Source organism: Gordionus sp. m RMFG-2023, chromosome 2 (genome assembly GCF_954871325.1).
Source record: "Gordionus sp. m RMFG-2023 chromosome 2, tfGorSpeb1-WG-v2, whole genome shotgun sequence".
Taxonomy (NCBI): domain Eukaryota; kingdom Metazoa; phylum Nematomorpha; class Gordioida; order Chordodea; family Parachordodidae; genus Gordionus; species Gordionus sp. m RMFG-2023.
This window is the reverse complement of record NC_088776.1, coordinates 2,522,035-2,542,834: the sequence shown is the minus strand read 5'-3', so window position 1 is coordinate 2,542,834 and position 20,800 is coordinate 2,522,035. Positions and strand designations below refer to the sequence as shown.

Sequence of the window (20,800 nt, the reverse complement as noted above, 5' to 3'; positions counted from 1 at the left end):
TACAATTTTAAATATTAATACCCCTTCCCCTTTCCAAATAATGTAATGGTAATTGTATTCTATAATAAGGAATTAGCATTACTACAATTATAAATATCGTTTGCAACATCCTCTTCCCCTATGTAATCTTTAATTATTTTCCGTAATAATAGCATTACTGATTACAATTAATAATATCAATATCTCTTTCCCTCGATACATTTTATTTTGTTATTACATGCAACCAGGAGCGTCACCTACCTTTACTCATGGGACTACTGAAAATTATGCCCCCGTACCCCCTTTTTGCGGGTCTTGGGCCGTATTTTTGGTTATTTCCTATTTTTTTATTTATTATGCACGCATATAATACTAGCAAATAAATAATAAGTTAAACAATAAAAGACATTTGGTAAGCTAAAGATAATAATTTTTGGTATAAAATATTTATCTATTTATTACAGCAATAAATATTTGCGATTATATAATACTAGTTGAAAACCCGTCAAAAATGACGGGGATGAGAATTTTATTCGTTCTTTTACGATAATTCTTTTTACCCCTCCCCCTCCTCCTTCAGGCCAATTCCAACCCATTAAGACTAAGAGAGAGGAATTGTCTTTTTTATTCAATGATTGATGAATAATATATTTTACCTTTATTTGATGATGGATGAATCAGACATTTTCCTTTTTATGAGATGTGATTTCGAAATTTATATTTTAAATTACAAAAATGAAACAATATCTCTTATTAGCACCCTAAATACTAACATTATTTACCAGAGCTCCTGTTAGTCAGAATTACTGTTCACTCCCCACCGCGTGAAGGTAGGAGATGGATTTTAGGGGAGCAAAGAAATGAAAAAAAGAATGAAAATAAGAAGGAAGAAATAGAAAAAAAGAGACAAAGATATGAATTATAAGAAAATATAATAAATATTTATACTTCAAGAGTTGATGATTATCGGGTTACAACACATATGCATTTGTAGCCATATAAAAAATATAATATAATAAATTTTATAATATAGAAAATTTAACCTAAAAAAGGAGATTTCAATCTCTTTTCTTTGCTCAGGTGGTTTCGTTTTTGAAGATGATGTTGTGATTTCCTTGCTCGTATGTTTGCCGTAGATAGCCTGAAATAAATAACCTGAAATAAAACGTGTAAATTGAAATTAAATAGAATATACTATTGTTGGTGAGGAAGATGGTTTAGCGATGGTGAAGAAGTTCTCTTTTCTTTGCTCAAGTTGGTTTCGTTTTTTAAGATGATGTTGTAATTTTCTTGCTCGTAGTTTGCTGTAAATAACCTGAAATAAAACGTGTAAATTGAAATTATAAAATAGAATATATTGTTTTTGGTGAGAAAGATGGTTTAGCGATGGTGAAGAAGTTCTCTTTTCTTTGCTCGAGGTGGTTTAGTTTTTGAAGATGATGTAAAGTTGGTGATTTGATGGTGAATAACAAAGTTGGTGACTTTTTTAAATTTCTTACAAATTATGAATTTAAGATTTCATTATATACGATATTTTGTGTGAAAGTTTTATCATTTTTTAAAATTTTTCCTTGTAATTCTGATGGCAAAATCATAATTTTCATATTATTTTGAGATTTACATCTAGTAAGAGCCACATATAGTTGTCCATGGGCAAAGACGGGCTCAGGGAGGAATAAGCCTACATGATCAAAAGTTTGTCCTTGACTTTTATTTATTGAAATCACAAAAGCGGGAATTATAGGAAACTGTCGTCTTTTTAAAGTAAATGGTAACTGAGAGTCACTTGGAGCTAGATCTATTCGTGGGAGAAAAACTCGATAACCCTTATTAGTGCCTGTCAATACCTCAGCGTCGATAAAATTAATATGTAAATGTCGTATGATTAAACGGGTACCATTACAAAGTCCTTTCTTTGGGCTCAAGTTGCGTAATAGCATAACAATTGTACCAACCTTAAGTGTTAGCTTGTGAGGTGGCATACCGGATGGAGTTTGTGAATGCAAAATTTCTATTGGAAAATTCATTATATCATCCTTATTATCGCTTTCAATGGAATCTGCACTATAATAATGTTTGATAGGGCCTGAAATTATATTAATGATATCGTTGTTGAGGGTAAGTGCAATTTTATTTTTGGTGGTTAATATTATTTTAGTAGAAAGACTATCTATATCAGCAATTTCTATAGAATTACCATACACACATTTTATTAATGAATCATTTTCAAGCAAATAAGGTGGGATTTCAACACTATTTGTAGGAAGATCAGAATTGCTGCGTGATAGCCCATCTCCAATTTTAAGTAACCAAGCATTGTAATCAACTTGATCTGATGAAATACGCATATTATCAATCAAATGTATTATTTTAAAATGACTCCATAAATATGAACTTTTTATACAGGACTCTATAATATCGACTTTGGAGCCTTTAGGCACTACTGGTAAAGTCTGTCTAAAATCACCACCTAATAAAATTACTTTTCCGCCAAATGGGTGGGAATTTTTCATAATGTCTTTAAGTAATCGGTCAATGCATCGCAAAGCGTGTTTAGTCATCATTGTGGCCTCATCAATAATAATCAATTTGCTATTTTTAATATCTAGAACTAGCGAACTATGTAAATTCATATGGGATGTAGAAGTTTCAAAGATAGGCACAGGTAATTTAAATCCGCTATGGATGGTTCTTCCCCCTTTAAAAGAATAGAGGATATGCCGGTGGTTGCAAAAGGCAATACAATTTGATTTTTTGCTCTTATATAACACATTAAGGTATTGTAAAGATACGTTTTACCTGAACCTCTAGGGCCATCCACGAAGAAATATCTTTCTGGAATATTTTCTAATTCAATCGCTTGTATAATTAAATCAAAAGCATATTTTTGTAATCGGTTTAATTTAGATATACGCTCGATTGAATCGGCAGCTTCAACATGGGCATCATAATGTTGTTTTGGGGGGATTTTTGTAGGTGAAGGAAGATCAAAACTTTGACAGCATAAACCATGATCAAGAAAAAAACGTTTTTAATGTCCATTAAAGCCATGTTTATTGCAATTACTTCTGAATATTGACGCAAATAATCTTCAATCATCATAAATCTGAACCTATTCCATAGATATGCAGGATTTTCAGGCTAACAAAAAATGCAGATAAAGGCAAAAGTACTCCGAAGTTGTGACGGCATTTGATATATTGATCCCTCTTCTAAGCATGATTCCCACTCTTTTTCATCTGATTACAAATTTCTTTTAATAGCTGCCTCTTTAAAAGTACTCATTAAAATTCCATTAATAGTTTTTAAATAATCAAAACTTGTAGCCCCGCAAACATGAAGTAATAATAATCGAAGGAAGAATCGTTCACCAGAATTAGGATGAACGGAATACATTCTCGAAATTACATGTAATCGTTTTTTTCTTAATTTCCAATGGTAATTTGTAAACACATAATGATAAGGTATTTCCCCATAAAGATATTGTCTAGCATTTAGATCTGTCTTATTTAACTCAAACCATGCCGTTAAAGTAGTATGTTTATTTTCTGATCTCAATAAAGCATCTCTTTAATGTCCAGCAGTGAAATATACTGGCTGTTGTAAAGGTAAATGAATTCCTAAGCGAATAACAGCGTGCGAGCGGTCATGCATATTATTTTCTAATAATCTCCACATTGATTCACATGCACTCACATATCGCGCATTTAAATGTGATTTAATTTCGTCATGAATATTTATATTTGAAGCAACATTAATGTCAACATTAGTACAGTCATAGCCCTTATAAATATACTTAAAGATATATTTTACCGATTTAATAGATGTACAAATTTCCACGTTAATATGAGCATTGAATTTTAACATTAGATATCGATTATATGGAGTAACATAACGATTATCCGTAGGTTTACCGGAAAGAATTGTAATAGCATTATCTCGCCTTTTATAATATGGATACCCATCAATATTTGGTCTTGTTTCCATTTGAAAATCCTTCGGAAATTTTTTGGTACATATGCCATTTTCCATGCAAGGCGATTTGGGGTTAAATATCCCGCAAAGACCATGTATCATAAAATGGGTAACAATCTGAAAAAGTTTAGGATCGAGAATTTTATCTGGCATTTCGGCACAAACAAATTTATCTATAGCTTGAGATGTTTCAATTTTGCTATCATCGTTTAAAATAATAAGTATATGGGCATGAGGCAAACCTCTTTTTTGGAACTCGATTGTATATATAAAAGCCATAGATTTACCAAATAAATTTTTTTTATTTATATCGAACAATAATTCATTTAATTTCAATTTAAAAACACGGGCTATTAAATCTGGTCTATCTGTAGGACTTTGCCCGGGAAATAGATTTTCCTTAATTTCACGCCAATTAGGATTGCATGTAAAAGTAATAAACAAATCAGATTTGCCAAATTTGAGCACAATGGCCATTGCATCGTGATAGCGTTCTCGCATATTTCTTTGAGAACCTTGAAAAGATGATGGTAATATTACTGCTTTGCAGGGAATTATATTGTTTGACTTTGTTTCCAAGTAGTCCATTAATCCAGAATATTCATCTACTCGTAATTTTGGCTGATTTTGTCTAATAAAATTTAAATTATTCGCCTCGACCTGTAAATAGGAATCAACAATATATTGTTGTGATAATTTCCCAGCAAAAAGGATTGGGTTGAATTCATTTTCACGAATTGCTAATCTAAACTGTAGTAGTGAGATATTTGCCCATGTACGCCTTGTATCTTCACCCTTTAAATCTGGTTTCCAACCAGGGTCACCAAAAGGAAATAATAGAGGATATACCATTGGATCAAGATTAGGGCTTAATATATTTATATTTATCAGATCACTACCATCAACTCGAGGATAGACCTTGATATCCCGTTTAAATGGGGGTTCACCATCATCATTTGTAAAAATCATAGCTACTTCATCTATATTAGGAATGTTATATCTTCGCTTGTCACTTGAGCGATCTGCACGAAAAATCATATTGATTTTTTGAACTGGACGATTTTCTTGAATAGCCCTATTTTTTTCTCCTTTATCAATTTCTCCCAAGATTTTAAAACTAATAGAAAATGGGTTATTCTGTCTTATTAAAATATTTAATCTTTTCAAGAGATCCTCATTGCAACCAGAATTTTCTTTCATGTGTAACCTGCCATTAACAGCCTGGGTGGTCTCAAGGACATATAGTTGTGCAAATTTAGGAGGCATCCCAGTGGAAGGATATAAATGAGATGTTCGGTGATAAATTTGCCCATGAACTCTAAAACAATATGGGCCTGGGTTTAAACTATTAGAAATCTGTGCTCCCATGGATGCGAAGGCAAGTGAACTATTATAAGATCTTATATATTTCATAAAGTTTGAATGAAATTCATTGTTAGGATTAGATAAAAGGTCTTGTAAAAAAGGAATATATCGGATTGATGGTATCTTAACTTTACCCTTATGACAACAATTCTTAAATTTGCCATCTGTGAGTTTTTCCAATAAAAAATTTATAGAATCGCAATAATCGCACTTAGTGTTGAGTAATCCACAATAATGTTCTTGTACTAATGATTGTTGTGCAGAAATATTTATCTAAAATAAATAAAATAAATTTGAGGCCTGCTAAAAATTATACATATAATTTAATATTTTTGTGATTATTCAGAGACCTGCAGACCCGGTGTAATTGTAAAATCAATACCATCAAAAATCAATACGTTATTGATTTTTATAAATCTTTGATTCGACATTTATATATGAATCACAAAATTTTATAAACTCAATCAACAAAGTCCATTTAATTTATTTGAATTCATAATATCATTTATAAAACTTTGAATCAACAATTATATAGCACTTCACAAATTACAAATAATGAGTAAACAAATATAAAATATATAGGATATCAAGAATTGTAAAATAAATAAATTCCCTGATAAATTATATAAAAGAATAGAAAATCATATTTATCATTTTAATATATTTAAAACTATTAAATCTATTTTAAATAAAATTTTTACAAATCGAAAATGGCCGCCAATATTTATAAAGCGATGAAAAAATATATAATAAATAAATATTTTATAATTTTAATGGTCGCCAATATATTTGAAGCGATGCAAACATCTTAAAAATCTATACGGTATTGATTCTACAATAGCAATATATCACTACGGTATTGAATCTATAATGATATCAATACGGTATTGAAGTTACAATGGGTATTGATTTCACAATCAATACACCGGCTCTGATGTAAACATATGCCAGGCTTATAATAATTTTTTCTAAAATATTCCATGGGTAATTACGATTATGTAGCACATACTTATTTTATCTTATATTTTTCCCGTCAAGATGATAGTGAAATAAGAATTTTCTTTTTTATTAGTTGATGAAATATATTTTTTATTGTGGGCATATATTAAAATTAATAACCATATACTTCATAAATAAATAATAAATTTTGAATAACCCCTGATGATGGATAAATCAAAAATTTTCTTATCTATCTTATGAGATGTGATTCAGAAATTTATATTTATTAAAATATTTGTTATACATAAATTAAAATTTTTAACTTGGTTTGTTTTTATTGATTTGGGTAGATTAAGATTTTGGTGAATAGTAGATTTTGGTAGTGTCTAATTTAAAAAAATTTATTTGTTAACATAAATTAAAATTTTTAACTTCGTTTGTTTCTATTGATTTGGGTAGATTAAGATTCTGTTGAATGGTACATTTCGGTAATATGATTCGTAGAATCTAATTTAAATAAATTTATTTGTTAACATAAATTAAAATTTTTAACTTTGTTTGTTTTTATTGATTTGGGTAGATTAAGATTCTATTGAATGGCACATTTCGGCAATATGATCCGTGGAATCTAATTTAAATAAATTTATTTTTTAACATAAATTAAAATTTTTAACTTCGTTTGTTTTTATTGATTTGGGTAGATTAAGATTCTGTTGAATGAATGGTACATTTTGGTAATATGATTCGTGGAATTAAATTTAAAAAAATTAATTTAAGATAAATTAAAATTTTTAACTTGGTTTATTTTGATTGATTTTGGTAGATTAAGATTCTGCTGAATGGTACATTTCGGTAATATATATCGTGGAATCTAATTTAAAAAAAATCTATTTGATAACATAAATTAAATTTTTTAACTTCGTTTGTTTTTATTGATTTTGGTAGATTAAGAGTCCGTTGAATGGCACATTTCGGCAATATGATCCGTGGAATGTAATTTAAATAAATTTATTTATTGTCATAAATTAAAATTTTTAACTTGATTTGTTTTTATTGATATAGGATCACTGAAAAAATTATACTTAGATATTGCACCAAAGGTATCTTGTGTAGGAATCTAAAAAAAATAATAAAATAGATTTTAATGGCCCACAGTAATGTTCAACTTGTTCTTGATTTTCAGTATCTTCAAGATGATTGGATGTTGAAGCAAATTGTTTATTTCCAGTATCTTCAAGATTGGATGTTGTAGGAATAAGACTTTGTTCATTCCTTTTCTTGATACTACAAAGTGCCTGTCTCTTTCTAGCTTTCTCCTTATGTTGATTTATTATTAAAATTTAAAAATATAAGAATTACTCAATTTTATAAAAATAAGTTTAGTTTAAAATATTTATTATTGTGGACATAAAATAAAATTACTAAATATATACTTCATAAACATATTTATAAAAAATAATGGAAAATATTAGAATAGCCCCTCACCTAATAAATATATATTTCGGAATCACATCTTAAAAATATAAAATTTACTCTTGTTGAAGCAATAATGCCTTCTTTAGATTTTATGAAACGTTCCATTGTTTGGTTTTGTTGAATGGTATCTTGTGTAGGAATCTAAAAAAAATAATAAAATAGATTTTAATGGCCCACAGTATTTTTAATTTTTGGAAGGCAATTATAATAATTCCTCTATCTGCTGAAACTTATCAGCAATATAAGATTTGCAATCTAATTTTTAGTTCAACTTGTTCTTGATTTTCAGTATCTTTAAGATGATTGGATGTTGAAGCAAATTGTTTATTTCCAGTATCTTCAAGATAGTTGGATGTTGTAGGAATAAGACTTTGTTCGTTCCTTTTCTTGATACGACAAAGTGCCTGTCTCTTTCTAGCTTTCTCCTTATGTTGATTTATTATTAAAATTTAAAAATATAAGATTTACTCAATTTTATATAAATAAGTTTAGTTTAAAATATTTATCATTGTGGACATAAAATAAAATTACTAAATATATACTTCATTAACATATTTTAAAAAAATAATGGAAAATATTAGAATAGCCCCTCACCTAATAAATATATATTTCGGAATCACATCTTAAAAATATAAAATTTACTCTTGTTGAAGCAATAATGCCTTCTTTAGATTTTATGAAACGTTCCATTGTTTGGTTTTGTTGAATGGTATCTTGTGTAGGAATCTAAAAAAAAATAATAAAATAGATCTTAATCCCACAGTAATGTTCAACTTGTTCTTGATTTTCAGTATCTTCAAGATTAAGATGTGTAAATTGAAAGTATATGGTTTTGCTCGATGTGGTGTCTGTTAAAAAATATAATTATTTACTGATGATTGAAGGTTTTGCTCGATGTTGTGTCTGTTAAAAAAAATATCAATTATTGTAATTATTATATTATTATATGTTTTGTAATTGTTTTTTGTATTGAAATTCTTTTTTTGAAAATGGCGGTTCGATTTGGTTTATGAATAGTTTGATATGTTTAAGCTATGATGATTTTTATTGAATATATATATTATATGTTTTGTAATTGTTTTTTGTATTGAAATTCTTTTTTTGAAAATGGCGGTTCGATTTGGTTTATGAATGCGTGTTTGATATGTTTAAGCTATGATGATTTTTATTGAATATATATATTATAGATTTGAATTCCTTAGCTCTTGTAGGATTATCTGTAAACATTTTTTTCATACTAATGTTCCTTCCTGCCTATTGCCTCAAAATACTTCTGAAATGCTTTCCATGATTTATAGGAGATTAAATCCATTTTGCTAATATGATCTAAATTGGCTTAAAATTGCTATGATAGATAGATAGATAAATTATAGATATATAGAAAGAACAATATATTTGACATCAATTAAGACAAAATATTTACATTTCAACTTAGAAATATAATGCTATTTTAAATAAAATATAATATTATAGATGGCGCTAAATATCATGGAGATTAAAACTACAATTTAACATAACTTAAATACTTCCGAATTTGTTAATATTAATTAAATATTATTAAGAATCACTCCCTATTTAAGTAGGACAAACGTCCAATAATTAATAAATAAAGATGTTGAATATTACATAATATATTAACAAAATTATAATTGACTATTATCAGGTAAAATAATTGACTATATAATGTCACAGTTGTGACTGTGACTGCTATAATCATTTTGATTGGACAAATAATATTTAAAAGAAAACTATTGGCTAAATTTGATTGACATTTTTTGAGGATTATATATATAGATAATAAAATTTTATAAGTAATATATTTTCCTTTTGTAGTGATTAGCCCGAACACGGTGATGGATATCTAAGAATCTTCCCGGATCATGTGGTTTATGGAAATCGAGTAAATTTCTAGCGCCATAGCATCCTTAAGACTTCACATATAGCTTCTATTGTTTTGCAAATAAAATATCTCATATATAAATTATTTTGACTATTTTCTTTCTTTTAACCTTTTTGTTTTCATTATTTCTTCTTTTATTATCTAAAAAACAGTTTGAAATTGAAAAATTTTTAATATACTTTGTTCAGCTCCAACTCTTACATTGCCTCATCTTCTTTTGTCTAAAATATTATCAATATTTATATTTCCATTATTTAAAGTATTCATCTCAAAATCAATATCTCTTTTTATTATCTAATAAAATATAAAATAAATGAGCAAAAGATGTCTTAATTAAATATACTTTGTTCAACTCCAACTCTTTCATTGGCCTTTCTTCTTTTGTCTAAAATATTGTTAATATCAATTTTGTTTCCATTTCCATTATTTAAAGAATATCAACAGCTTTTCTTTCTTCATTAACTAATAAATATAAAATAGATAAGTAAAAGATGTTTTAATTAAATTTCGACTCCAATACTGCATTCTCTTTTTTTGTCATTGCTTCCATTATTTAAAGCATTCTTCTCAAAATCAATATCTCCTCTTTCTTCATTATCTAATAAATAAAAAATAAATGAGTAAAAAATATTTTATATTTTAATTGGATATACTTAGAGTAACAAAAAAGTCTTGTATACAGGGTTGGATTAGAAAATTTATACGGAAGAAATATAGTAAATTAAATTTAAAAATAATTAATATAGTTGATTAATAAATTTGAACTTGGCTAACAGAAATCGCAATATTAAATTAGATTTATTTTATTTACAAATATTTATTTAATTTGAGTTATAAAATAATTTAAATCTTCAAATGTAAATGCTTGATTGATATTAATTTCAAAATCTAATAATTTTATTATTATAATTATAAAATAATAATATACACATATAATATAAAATTATTGTAATTATGAGTGATATTGATATTCCATTTTTAACAACGAATTGCAATTGTTAACATAGTGAAAATGTAATTTATATTAATCTAATAATAAAAATAGCATTCATTAAATAAAAATTTATATGGTCTTGTTATTATTTTAAAAATAATATCAAAAATCGTTCACTGGCTATCAAAAAAAATTTTCCATTTGATTAGGGAGTCATTAAAAAATAATTTTAGGTTCAAAGGAGTATTCAAATTATTTAGGGGGCTCCAGCTCCTGCGCCCACTCCCTTCCTAGTGATGCTACTGAATCTTACAAATGTATTATATTTTTATCCTAATTGAATTGAACGTGTAACTTAACTTTTAAAAACAATATACGATTAAGCACTAAATCTGTGTACTGGTTCCATTTAAGCTTCGAAAAGTAAGACAAAAATATAAAAACAACAAAAAAAAAGTATGAAAAATAACAATGCTACCAAACTAGTGTTGTTAAACGGCTTCGATTTGTGCCGATTTTTAAAAAGGACTAACTTAATATTTTAATAACGGAAGATTTTGCTCTTAGATGGTAAAAAGGTTTCGACATCTATTAGAGAAATCTCAAGACTTTCGCAGTATTTTTCTGACTAAAGTCTTGAGTCAGCAGTTTTTTTAAAAATCGGCTCAGATCGAACCATTTAACAACACTACACCAAAGACTTAACACAAACCAAAATAGGGTGTCCTAGGTTAAACAGCATTAATTATCAAAATTAATACCAATTAGTACACAGCCTAAACTTTGAAAAAATGGTTTAAGTAACTTTGCAATCGTAAAACTGTCCAGAATTTTATTTCTAATATTTTTCCATTTATACTGGCTATTTTACTGAAAGCTCTAATAGACATTAATAAAGTATGTAATATTGACATAGATTTTTGAATTACTGCTTGCAATTGTTCACTTAACTTTAACAAGAGATAATATTAAAAAGATATTACATATTTAAAAAAACATGACTTTCCCTAGGTTTGATTAGACCAAAGTTTGGACAAATATGAGCTATGGAGTGAAGCCCAAAAATTTTGCTTGTGACCTCCTTCTTGGATAAATCCTGGCTACGCCACTGATACTCTAATACATGAAAAGTAATATCTCGATTTGTGACTCATTGTCATTAATTTAATAAAATTTTATAATAAATTACTATAGTTATTTGCGTTTTAAAATCATTATTTCATTTCAATATATGTTCGTTCTCCCTATAGATGATATTTTATATTATTCAATCTTAAATCATAATATATAATTTTACTCACATTTAACTTGTGTCTAAATATTTTTATGTAAGTAAATTCTATTCTTAAAATTCAAATTTTGAAGTGAGCTAAAAAAAATATAAGTGAAACAAATTGACCGTTATATTATTAACTTATAATAGAATTACACATTTATTTTTAAAATATAATTTTATTTTTTTTTAAATATATTATTATTTTATTTTTAAGTCTAAAAAATAAAAAATGTAAAAATAAATGATATGTGGTGCTATGACATATATAATACCCAGACTGACGATTCATTCATTAAAATGCATTTTTAAGTGTCGTTGAAATGCAAATCAGCTGGACCCTCCATTTTGGTAACCCATATGATAGTTATTCTCATGTTAAAAGCTACTATTAAATTGATAACTTGCTTCCCTTATTATCTCGATGATTCGGTAATTCTTTAATAAAGTGTGCATCAGATATAGGAATAAATTAGGCTCTCGTTTAAAATTTTAATAATGTTTAGTGTAACCAAGATGGCGGCTCCAGCTGATTTGCATTGATGCACACTTTTAATTAATGAATCGTCAGTCTAGGTATTATATATGTCATTGATGTGGCGCCATACATATAAAACAAAAAACGTAAATAAATTAAATTCACCTTTATAAATTACTATAATTTGTAAATCCGTAATTTTTATTTTGTATTTTTATAAAATAGGAAGAACACCGTGCGTGCTGAACTAGGAGGGAAAAGGGAGAGTTTCGAAGAAACACTTGTAGTTCCCCTTTAGGATTTCGAATTAGAATTTTTGTTCAAGAGATAGGGACTCGTTTTTGACCCCATGTCTTTAGTGCAATTCTTCTACCCAATTGATGTAAGAACTTTAGGGATTGGAGACCGCGGTTTCCCAGCAAGGCTAAAAATTAGGGGAATGAATATAAAAGAATTGGGGAGGGATCTATATTTATTAAACTTATTGATTTCTTGGAGTTCCAGGGGTCGGTATTTCCGTTAGCAGGAAAGGAGGTAACACATGTTGATTGGTTATTATTTTTTAATTGGTTAATTTTTTTAAATTCTATTTTTTTTAATATTAATAAATGGATTGTTTACATTTTCTGATTGGTTAATTATTTTTTTTAATTTTTTTTTTTAAAAATAAATATTATATTTTGAAGAAAATTGTAAAATATTATATCTTAAAATAATAGATATTATCACTTCATAGTAGACCTGATTTTATTCACGCCCAAACAGCTGCCGATTGAGATCATCGGCGCGAGCCGGTTCGCCGCCAATTTTTATGGCGGCGGCGTGGCGTGTTTAATTTTTAAAAATGCTGTTTGATTATATTTATATTATATATTAAATTATTATTATTATAAATTTGAATATTAACATTAATAAAATTAACATATGAATTTTATTCTATTGCTATATATAATAGACTAGTGTATATCATTTACATTCATTCCCTACATCATATTTCATTTCCACAAACAATACATATTAATTATTTTTATGGACTTGCACGTTTTAAACCACCCTATATACAATGAAATAACAACTCTCTCTACTAATCATAAATCAAGTTATGTCTGAGGGTACTTTGGAAATCTTATTTTCAAGAATGAAATTAAGAAAAGCACAATAACGCCTGTTTATATTTATTGTGAGCCTCGCTTAAAATTGGGGAAAAAAGATGAGGAAGATTCGGAAAGATAATCCATTTTATTGATATTCTCATTAAAAATATTTGAGAAATAATTTGAGCCCTCGGATATCGAGTAGCTGATTTGGAATGTGAACTTGAGGAAGAGCATCCTAAATGTCTGCAGCCAATTTATGAGACAGGTCATATCTTGGATATTGATGATTCTGATCCATCCTTTGATGACCATTGATAAGTCTGATGAATCGGATAATATAAATGGCATTGCACCAACCAATCTAATCAATACAAAAACTTTAAAATTAAATTGCCCTACCTGCTGGCACAGCATATTAATTATGCTAGAAAGTGTTCGCAGTGTAAACCAAATTCCTATAAATAATGTTCTAAATAAAATAGGAAAACAATCTTTAAAACTCTTTAATAATGAATGGGATATGATTGATGAGATTTATGTAGTATTGAATCCCCGAGAGTCGGTGGAATTTCTTTCCTCCCAAAAGGGATCGACAATAAACTAGGGTTATTATTTCGCAGTGAAATAGAAACCCTACAAAGTAATAAATCTGATTGCTTGCTTAAAAGAAAATATGAAAAAAAGCTTGACCATAGGTTTCCTATTACTGAATTTCAAGTTATTTTATATTTTTATTGATAAAATTATATTTTAAACATTGGACCTTAGCGACTCTATTTGATCCCAGATTTCAAAATCTTAAAATTTGTTTCATAATATTTAAATTACGAACTTTTACGACATCATTGTAATTTTTAAATATACATCTAAAACTATTAGAGCATGATAGAAATGCACAGAATGAGATTCAAGTTGAAGATAATGGGCAAGCATAGTTCTTATTTAGATAAAATAGCTCATAAACATTCCCATTTAAGCAACGATTATAACAACATTAATAATCTAGAACAAGAATGTCATATTTTGCTCAGCCAACATAATATCCCAGAAGAGATGCACATTAACCCTTTGGAAGAAAAACGACGGGAACTTCCTAGTCTTGTTAATTTAGCTAGAAAGGTTCTCTGTATACCTGCAACCAGTACACCCAGCGAAAGAATTTTTTCCATTGCTGGATTAATACTCAATGCAAAAAGGACTTCTTCATGTCCCACGAATCTTGATAAAATACTATTTATTCATGACAATTATAATGTTTGCCGAGTCTGAATTCTGATTTATTATATTTCATACTTCACCACATTTTGCATGCATTCCAAATTTATATTTTAATTTGTTACAGTAAAAATCAATAGAATATTACTAATATGTGTTGTTTATGTAACTCTGATCTGAGTAAAAATGCAATTCCATAGTCTTTTTCTGAGAATGAGAAAATAATGTAAATTGGAGTGAGACAGGAAATAATTTCAGAAATGAATCAAACTTTCTTACCAATTTGTTAGAAAAGAGGGCCCAAATAAATTATAAAAAAATTTAATATACTTTGATTTATAAATTTAAAAATTTTTTAAAATAAATATCGCGCCGCCGCCGACAATTTAGTAGGCAGCGTCGAAATCGGCGCACAGGTCTACTTCCTAGTAGTAATGTTGTTAAAAAGCCCGACTATTAATATTTTAGCCAAAATAATATTGTGTAAGTCTCAAGATTTGGCGAATAAGAAGCTCAACCCTTTCCACGATCTGCGAGCAAAATCACCGGGTTTTACTCAGTATTATTTTGGCTTGAATCTTAATCGGGCCGGTTTTAAAAATCGACCCGAATAACGGTTTTTTAAACAAGACTATTTCCCAATTTTTTGAATTTTTGACATATTTATCAGAGACCTGCAGAGGTACCATTTGCACGGCCCAGCCCGGCCCGGCGGCCCGGCCCGGATATTTTAAAAAAAAATTTTTACGACCCGGCCCGGATTTAAAAATTTTAGGCCCGGCTCGGATATTTTTAAAATTATATTCGACCTGGTATATACAAAAATTCACCTATGAGGTATTTTACCATATTTTTCAGCGAGTATTATCGCTTATTATTTATAAAATACATGTAAAAAGCTAATATTTTGAAGAATATTATATTGAATTTATAAAAATTATAAAACTGTTTTTTTTATAAAAATGGATATTTTGAGTATACTATTATTTTATATTGCATTTATAAAATTAAAAATAATATTCATAAAAATGGTAATAATATTTTGAGCATATACTATATTTTATATGGCATTTAAAAAAAAATAAAACTAATATTTAATTTATAAAAATGGAAAATATTTTGAGAATATAATATATTGTATTTAATTTACTATTTAATTTATAAAATTAAAATAAATCGCTATTTAAAAAAATGCATGTATAATAAATAGTCTTTTGAAAATATAATCTAATTGCACATTTTATTATAATATAAATTTTTAACAAAAGAAGATAATTGTATTATATAATATTGTAAAAAAACATAATGAAAAATGTTGGATTAAAAACTTTCATGACTCAAGGTAAATATAATAAATGCAATAAATATTTGACAGTTTGCAAAGTAAAAAACCAGCATGATTGACGAAACCCTATACTCAAGAAAGATATTAAAAATTCACAAATTATCATGAAGAAAGAGAAGCATATCTACCTTTTCAGGTTGAAGATTACTTCTTCTTTCTTCAAGAATTCTCCCAGTAGTGGAAAAATTCCGCTCACAGCTTGCACTTGAAGCAAGAATTGCCAATTTTGCTAAAATTGGAAATTCGCTTTGATGAGCCGCCCACCACTCTAACAAATTATCCACCTTAGATGTTTCATCTATTTTTTTATTTATGTAATTATAATATTCATCATCGGGTATTGACATATTACCAGAATTACCATCGCCCCATTTGTCATAAAACGATTCAGTTTGTTTAACAAAAGTCGTAATTTGACTGGTCGATGGTATTTCATTTACTTCCTGAGCCTCTTGTAATTTAATATAATCTTTTATATAGTTTTTCGTCATCTTGCGATCTGTCCCTGACTACATAAGTAATTGCTTGAATTTGGGACAGAGAAAAAGAGAAATAAAATGATACTTGTGTAAAACAAATTTTTCAATTAAAAAATGCTTTATATTAAGTAAAATCAACTTTATTTCTCCTTTTTCGCTTTGAAAGGTATTACAAACTTCAAGAAGTGATATTCCTTTATTTGATTGTTTTGGTAAAATATATTCTAAAAATTTAGATATGAATTATAAAAAAATATATTAATAATACTTGAATATTGGGGCTTATTTAAGATATTCCTTTATTTGATTGTTTTGGTAAAATATGTTGTAAAAATTTAGATATGAATTATAAAAAAATATATTAATACTTTGAATAAATTTGCAGGAAATTAATAATTAGATCGATCTGTGGGTGTTAGGTAGTGTTAACCATCACCCAATATTATAATATAATATAATCTTATAACCATTAACTCATAATGTAAAAATTTTTATAAAGTCCGGCCCGGGTTTAACAATCTTAGGCCCGGCCCGGATATGTTTAAAAAAAAACCGCCCGGCCCGGGCCGGGTTTAGGGCCGGGCTTGCAGGTCTCTGATATTTAGCTACAATAATTCCGTTTATTTAATTAGACGTATATGCATATATATATATGTCGTATGGGGATTCTGAATTTCTCGATCTTAAATCCTTTACCGAAGGCGATTTAAATTTTAAAATTCTATTTAACCGGAAATGTATCCTAGCATGTGTAGAATATTTACCCTATAAATTTCAGCCAATTTTGCTATGACCCTTAGAACTACTTCTAATTTATATTAATTTTTATGTGGATTTTTCATGTAAATTAAAAAAAATACTAAAATGTCTATGGCTGAAATTGGCTGAAATTTATAGTGTAAATACTCTAAACTTGCAAAAATACATTTTGGGTTAAATCGAATTTTTAAAATTTTTAAATCGCCCTCTGTAAAGGATCTAAAAGAGATTCCGAATCCCCATACGACACATATATATATGATTCCTTCTAATAAAGAATTTATTCAAAGTAGGTGTGTGTGTGTATACACAAAATGATGAAGCCATACTTGTAAGTTTTGTTAAAATAACCAATTAATTCCTCCAGGAATAGGACACGCCAGGAATAGAACATGATTGTCGCAGTTCCATAATACGGGTTAGAAAGAAAAAATAACGAGAAGGGTATGCGAAACCTTAATACTACTATATTTGGATTTAATGATCAAAACTGCGTTTCATTTAAAAATTTAATTGAGAAAGAAAGAAAGAAAAAAAGAAAGAAAGAAAGAAAGAAAGAAAGAAAGAAAGAAAGAAAGAAAGAAAGAAAGAAAGAAAGAAAGAAAGAAAGAAAGAAAGAAAGAAAGAAAGAAAGAAAGAAAGAAAGAAAGAAAGAAAGAAAGAAAGAAAGAAAGAAAGAAAGAAACGCAGCGTTTCAAAGCAGGTATTTAAAAAAAAAATACGTAAACGCAGCTAAGTTTAAATTTGAACAGTTATTTTTTATTTTTTAATATGTTAAACGTCTTAAAGCAAAAAAAATGCTCTACAATTTAAACGACCGCATTTAAAATGTGTTGTTTGCGTTTTTGAAACGCTTAAATTTGTGCGCACTTTTGACAGCGTTATTTAACGACGATAAAGAACATATAATTTATTCCATATTTAAAATAATATATTTAGAAATATTTTTTTACAATTATATTATTTTATAAAAAAATAAGCCCAGAATTAAGGAGAAATAAATTAGTTCTCTTCTCTTCTCTTCTCTTCTCTTCTCTTCTCTTCTCTTCTCTTCTCTTCTCTTCTCTTCTCTTCTCTTCTCTTCTCTTCTCTTCTCTTCTCTTCTCTTCTCTTCTCTTCTCTTCTCTTCTCTTCTCTTCTCTTCTCTTCTCATTTTTAGGGATTTAGTAGAACATTTTTTTCAGGGATGTGAACTCGAGCCCGGGTTCAGAAAATATAAAATTGTTTGGTTTAGCATTTTGAAGCCACAGAACAAACAGAGACCAATTTAAGGACAACACATAAAACCACGTGTATAATGAACTTGGGGCAGGTTCGGGCCCCTCTTAGCAAATCGGTTTCGATTAAGTTCCTGTTATCAAGCGGGTTTTAAAAAAAATTTTTAAACAATTGGTGGGTGAATTTTAAATATTTTCCAAAAAGAACAGAACAAAAACTTCAATTCCCGCCTTTAAAACCTATTTTTTTAAAAAAAAATACATTTAAATAAATATTTAAATATAGAAATTAATTTTTTTTAATTACTTAAAATAAAAGACATATGTTATATAGCGTTTAGTTTCAATAAATTAAATCAAAAATTTTTATTTTACATAAAAAATTCAATATAAAATTGATAAATTTCGCTATATTTAAAAAAATTTCCAAGGTCTAACCAGACCCGGCCCGAATTTTTTTAAAAATATTAGGCCCGGTCCGGCCCGAACCCGATTAATTTAAATAGAATTAGGCCTGAGCCCGGCCCGGTTACGGGTCGGGCTTAATTTTGCAGATCTCTAATTGATATTGATACATAATCTCATTTTAGTATTCTAAAAGAAAAGATGTGTATTGTATAGGAGAAAATATAAGATAATACGGGTAAAAAAAAGTATCTGAAAAGTGATTTTAAAAAGTAAGAAGTGGAATTTTCGACACAATTAAATCACAGAGAAGAAAAAGTCATTACGGTCCTGCACAAATTTTCGTTCAGAATTCGTTATGAATGGTAAAATGGTATTTTTAAATTTCTTTTTTTAAAAAAAAACAAGAAATGTGAATATATATAAATAATCTAATATAAAAAATCGTCCCTGGGTGGGCTTGAACCACCAAACTTTCGGTTAACAGCCGAACGCGCTGACCGTTTGCGCCACAGAGACATGTTTCATCGGGGTAAACTATTATTGTTTTAATGTTTGCTTTTATATATTACGTTCCTTTTTTGTGAGTTATTTATTTGATTTACTATTTAATAATTATTTCGACTTAAAAATACTTTTATATTGGATACATTAGTAAATTAACATAATCTCATATCGAATATACTAAGGGAAAAATATTAGATAATATCTATCTATAATATAATTTCCAGATTGTATGACGCCATTTCATCGCCACGCCTAGTTGTTATTAATAAATGTTCATTAATAAAAAAAAAAATTTTTTTTTAAATAGTGAATATAATTTTTATAATTTAAAAAAAAAATTCGTCCCTGGGTGGACTTGAACCACCAACCTTTCGGTTAACAGCCGAACGCGCTGACCGATTGCGCCACAGAGACTTATAGTTTGCGGGCAAAATATTACTAACTTGATATTTGTTTTTAATAATATTCATCTTTCGAAGTTTATTTGATTTGATTTTTGAATGATTTTTTTTTTATTTCACAATTTGATCTTAACAAAACAATATAATTTTATATTGGTTAAAAAATGAATTTATGAAGAAAAAAAAATAAATTATATAAAATAAAAAAAATTTTCAAAAAAATAAATAAATATAAAAATTAATGGATAAAATGAAAATTTTTACATTTTTAAAATACAACCATAGTGGCATATCTACACCCAAATATAAAAAAGCGTTGGTCTGTGCTAGGATCGGTGCTGTGGTCTGTGCTCGGATCGGTGCTGTGGTCTGTGCTCGGGTCGACCAATTTGGTTGCTTTGGTATTGGTTCATTTTTTCGACCAAAAACCAGGGTCGTGGTTGTGTAAAACCAACTAATTTACCACACTAGTGGCAGGCAAGTAACATTAGGCAAGATAATATGGGTGGCAATATGAAAGTGCTTCTTAAATAAAAGAATGATTTTGGGGCACAATTGAACCTTTGAGAAGGAAAAAAAAATTATCTGGATGGACTTGGCACAATTTTTTAAGTTTAAAATTTATTACAAATGGTAAAATACTGTATAAAATTTAAAAAAAAATTATTCCTAAAAAAATTCGTCCCTGGGTGGACTTGAACCACCAACCTTTCGGTTAACAGCCGAACGCGCTGACCGATTGCGCCACAGAGACATGTTATTTTTCATAAAAATATTATAGTTTTTAATAATGTTGGAAATTAAAACAAAATTTTTATACCAACTATATGAATAATCTTGTATTATTATTGATAAAGGTTAATTTATTTTTATTTTAAATGACATTATTTAAAATTTGGATAATCAATATTTATATTTAATAATATTAAAATGGGTTTATTAATACTATTCAAATTTTAATAAATAATATTTAAAATTTAGATTATCAATGATATTTATATATAATAATATTAATTAAGGTTTAATAATACTATTCAACATTTAATGAATAACATT

At 27.8% G+C, this 20,800-nt stretch overlaps 2 protein-coding genes and 3 non-coding genes across 5 annotated transcripts; all 5 read right to left on the bottom strand.

The window, feature by feature from the left end:
• Nucleotides 1-1,481: 1,481 nt before the first annotated feature.
• On the bottom strand, nucleotides 1,482-2,612 carry LOC135923169 (ATP-dependent DNA helicase PIF1-like). Its single transcript, XM_065457768.1, has one exon. The coding sequence runs from the start codon at nucleotides 2,610-2,612 to the stop codon at nucleotides 1,482-1,484; it is 1,131 nt and encodes a 376-aa protein (XP_065313840.1).
• A 937-nt stretch (nucleotides 2,613-3,549) lies between these two features.
• On the bottom strand, nucleotides 3,550-9,023 carry LOC135923166 (uncharacterized). The gene is made up of 6 exons (XM_065457764.1): nucleotides 9,006-9,023; nucleotides 8,377-8,460; nucleotides 8,007-8,159; nucleotides 7,792-7,875; nucleotides 7,425-7,574; nucleotides 3,550-5,592 (listed from the first exon to the last, which is right to left on the bottom strand). The coding sequence occupies exons 1-6, from the start codon at nucleotides 9,021-9,023 to the stop codon at nucleotides 3,550-3,552; spliced, it is 2,532 nt and encodes an 843-aa protein (XP_065313836.1).
• Nucleotides 9,024-19,281: 10,258 nt separating this feature from the next.
• Nucleotides 19,282-19,355, bottom strand: Trnan-guu (transfer RNA asparagine (anticodon GUU)). The gene has a single exon. It is a non-coding gene; the product is annotated as a tRNA-Asn (tRNA).
• Nucleotides 19,356-19,683: 328 nt separating this feature from the next.
• Nucleotides 19,684-19,757, bottom strand: Trnan-guu (transfer RNA asparagine (anticodon GUU)). Its single transcript has one exon. It is a non-coding gene; the product is annotated as a tRNA-Asn (tRNA).
• A 667-nt stretch (nucleotides 19,758-20,424) lies between these two features.
• On the bottom strand, nucleotides 20,425-20,498 carry Trnan-guu (transfer RNA asparagine (anticodon GUU)). Its single transcript has one exon. It is a non-coding gene; the product is annotated as a tRNA-Asn (tRNA).
• Between the last annotated feature and the right edge of the window lie 302 nt (nucleotides 20,499-20,800).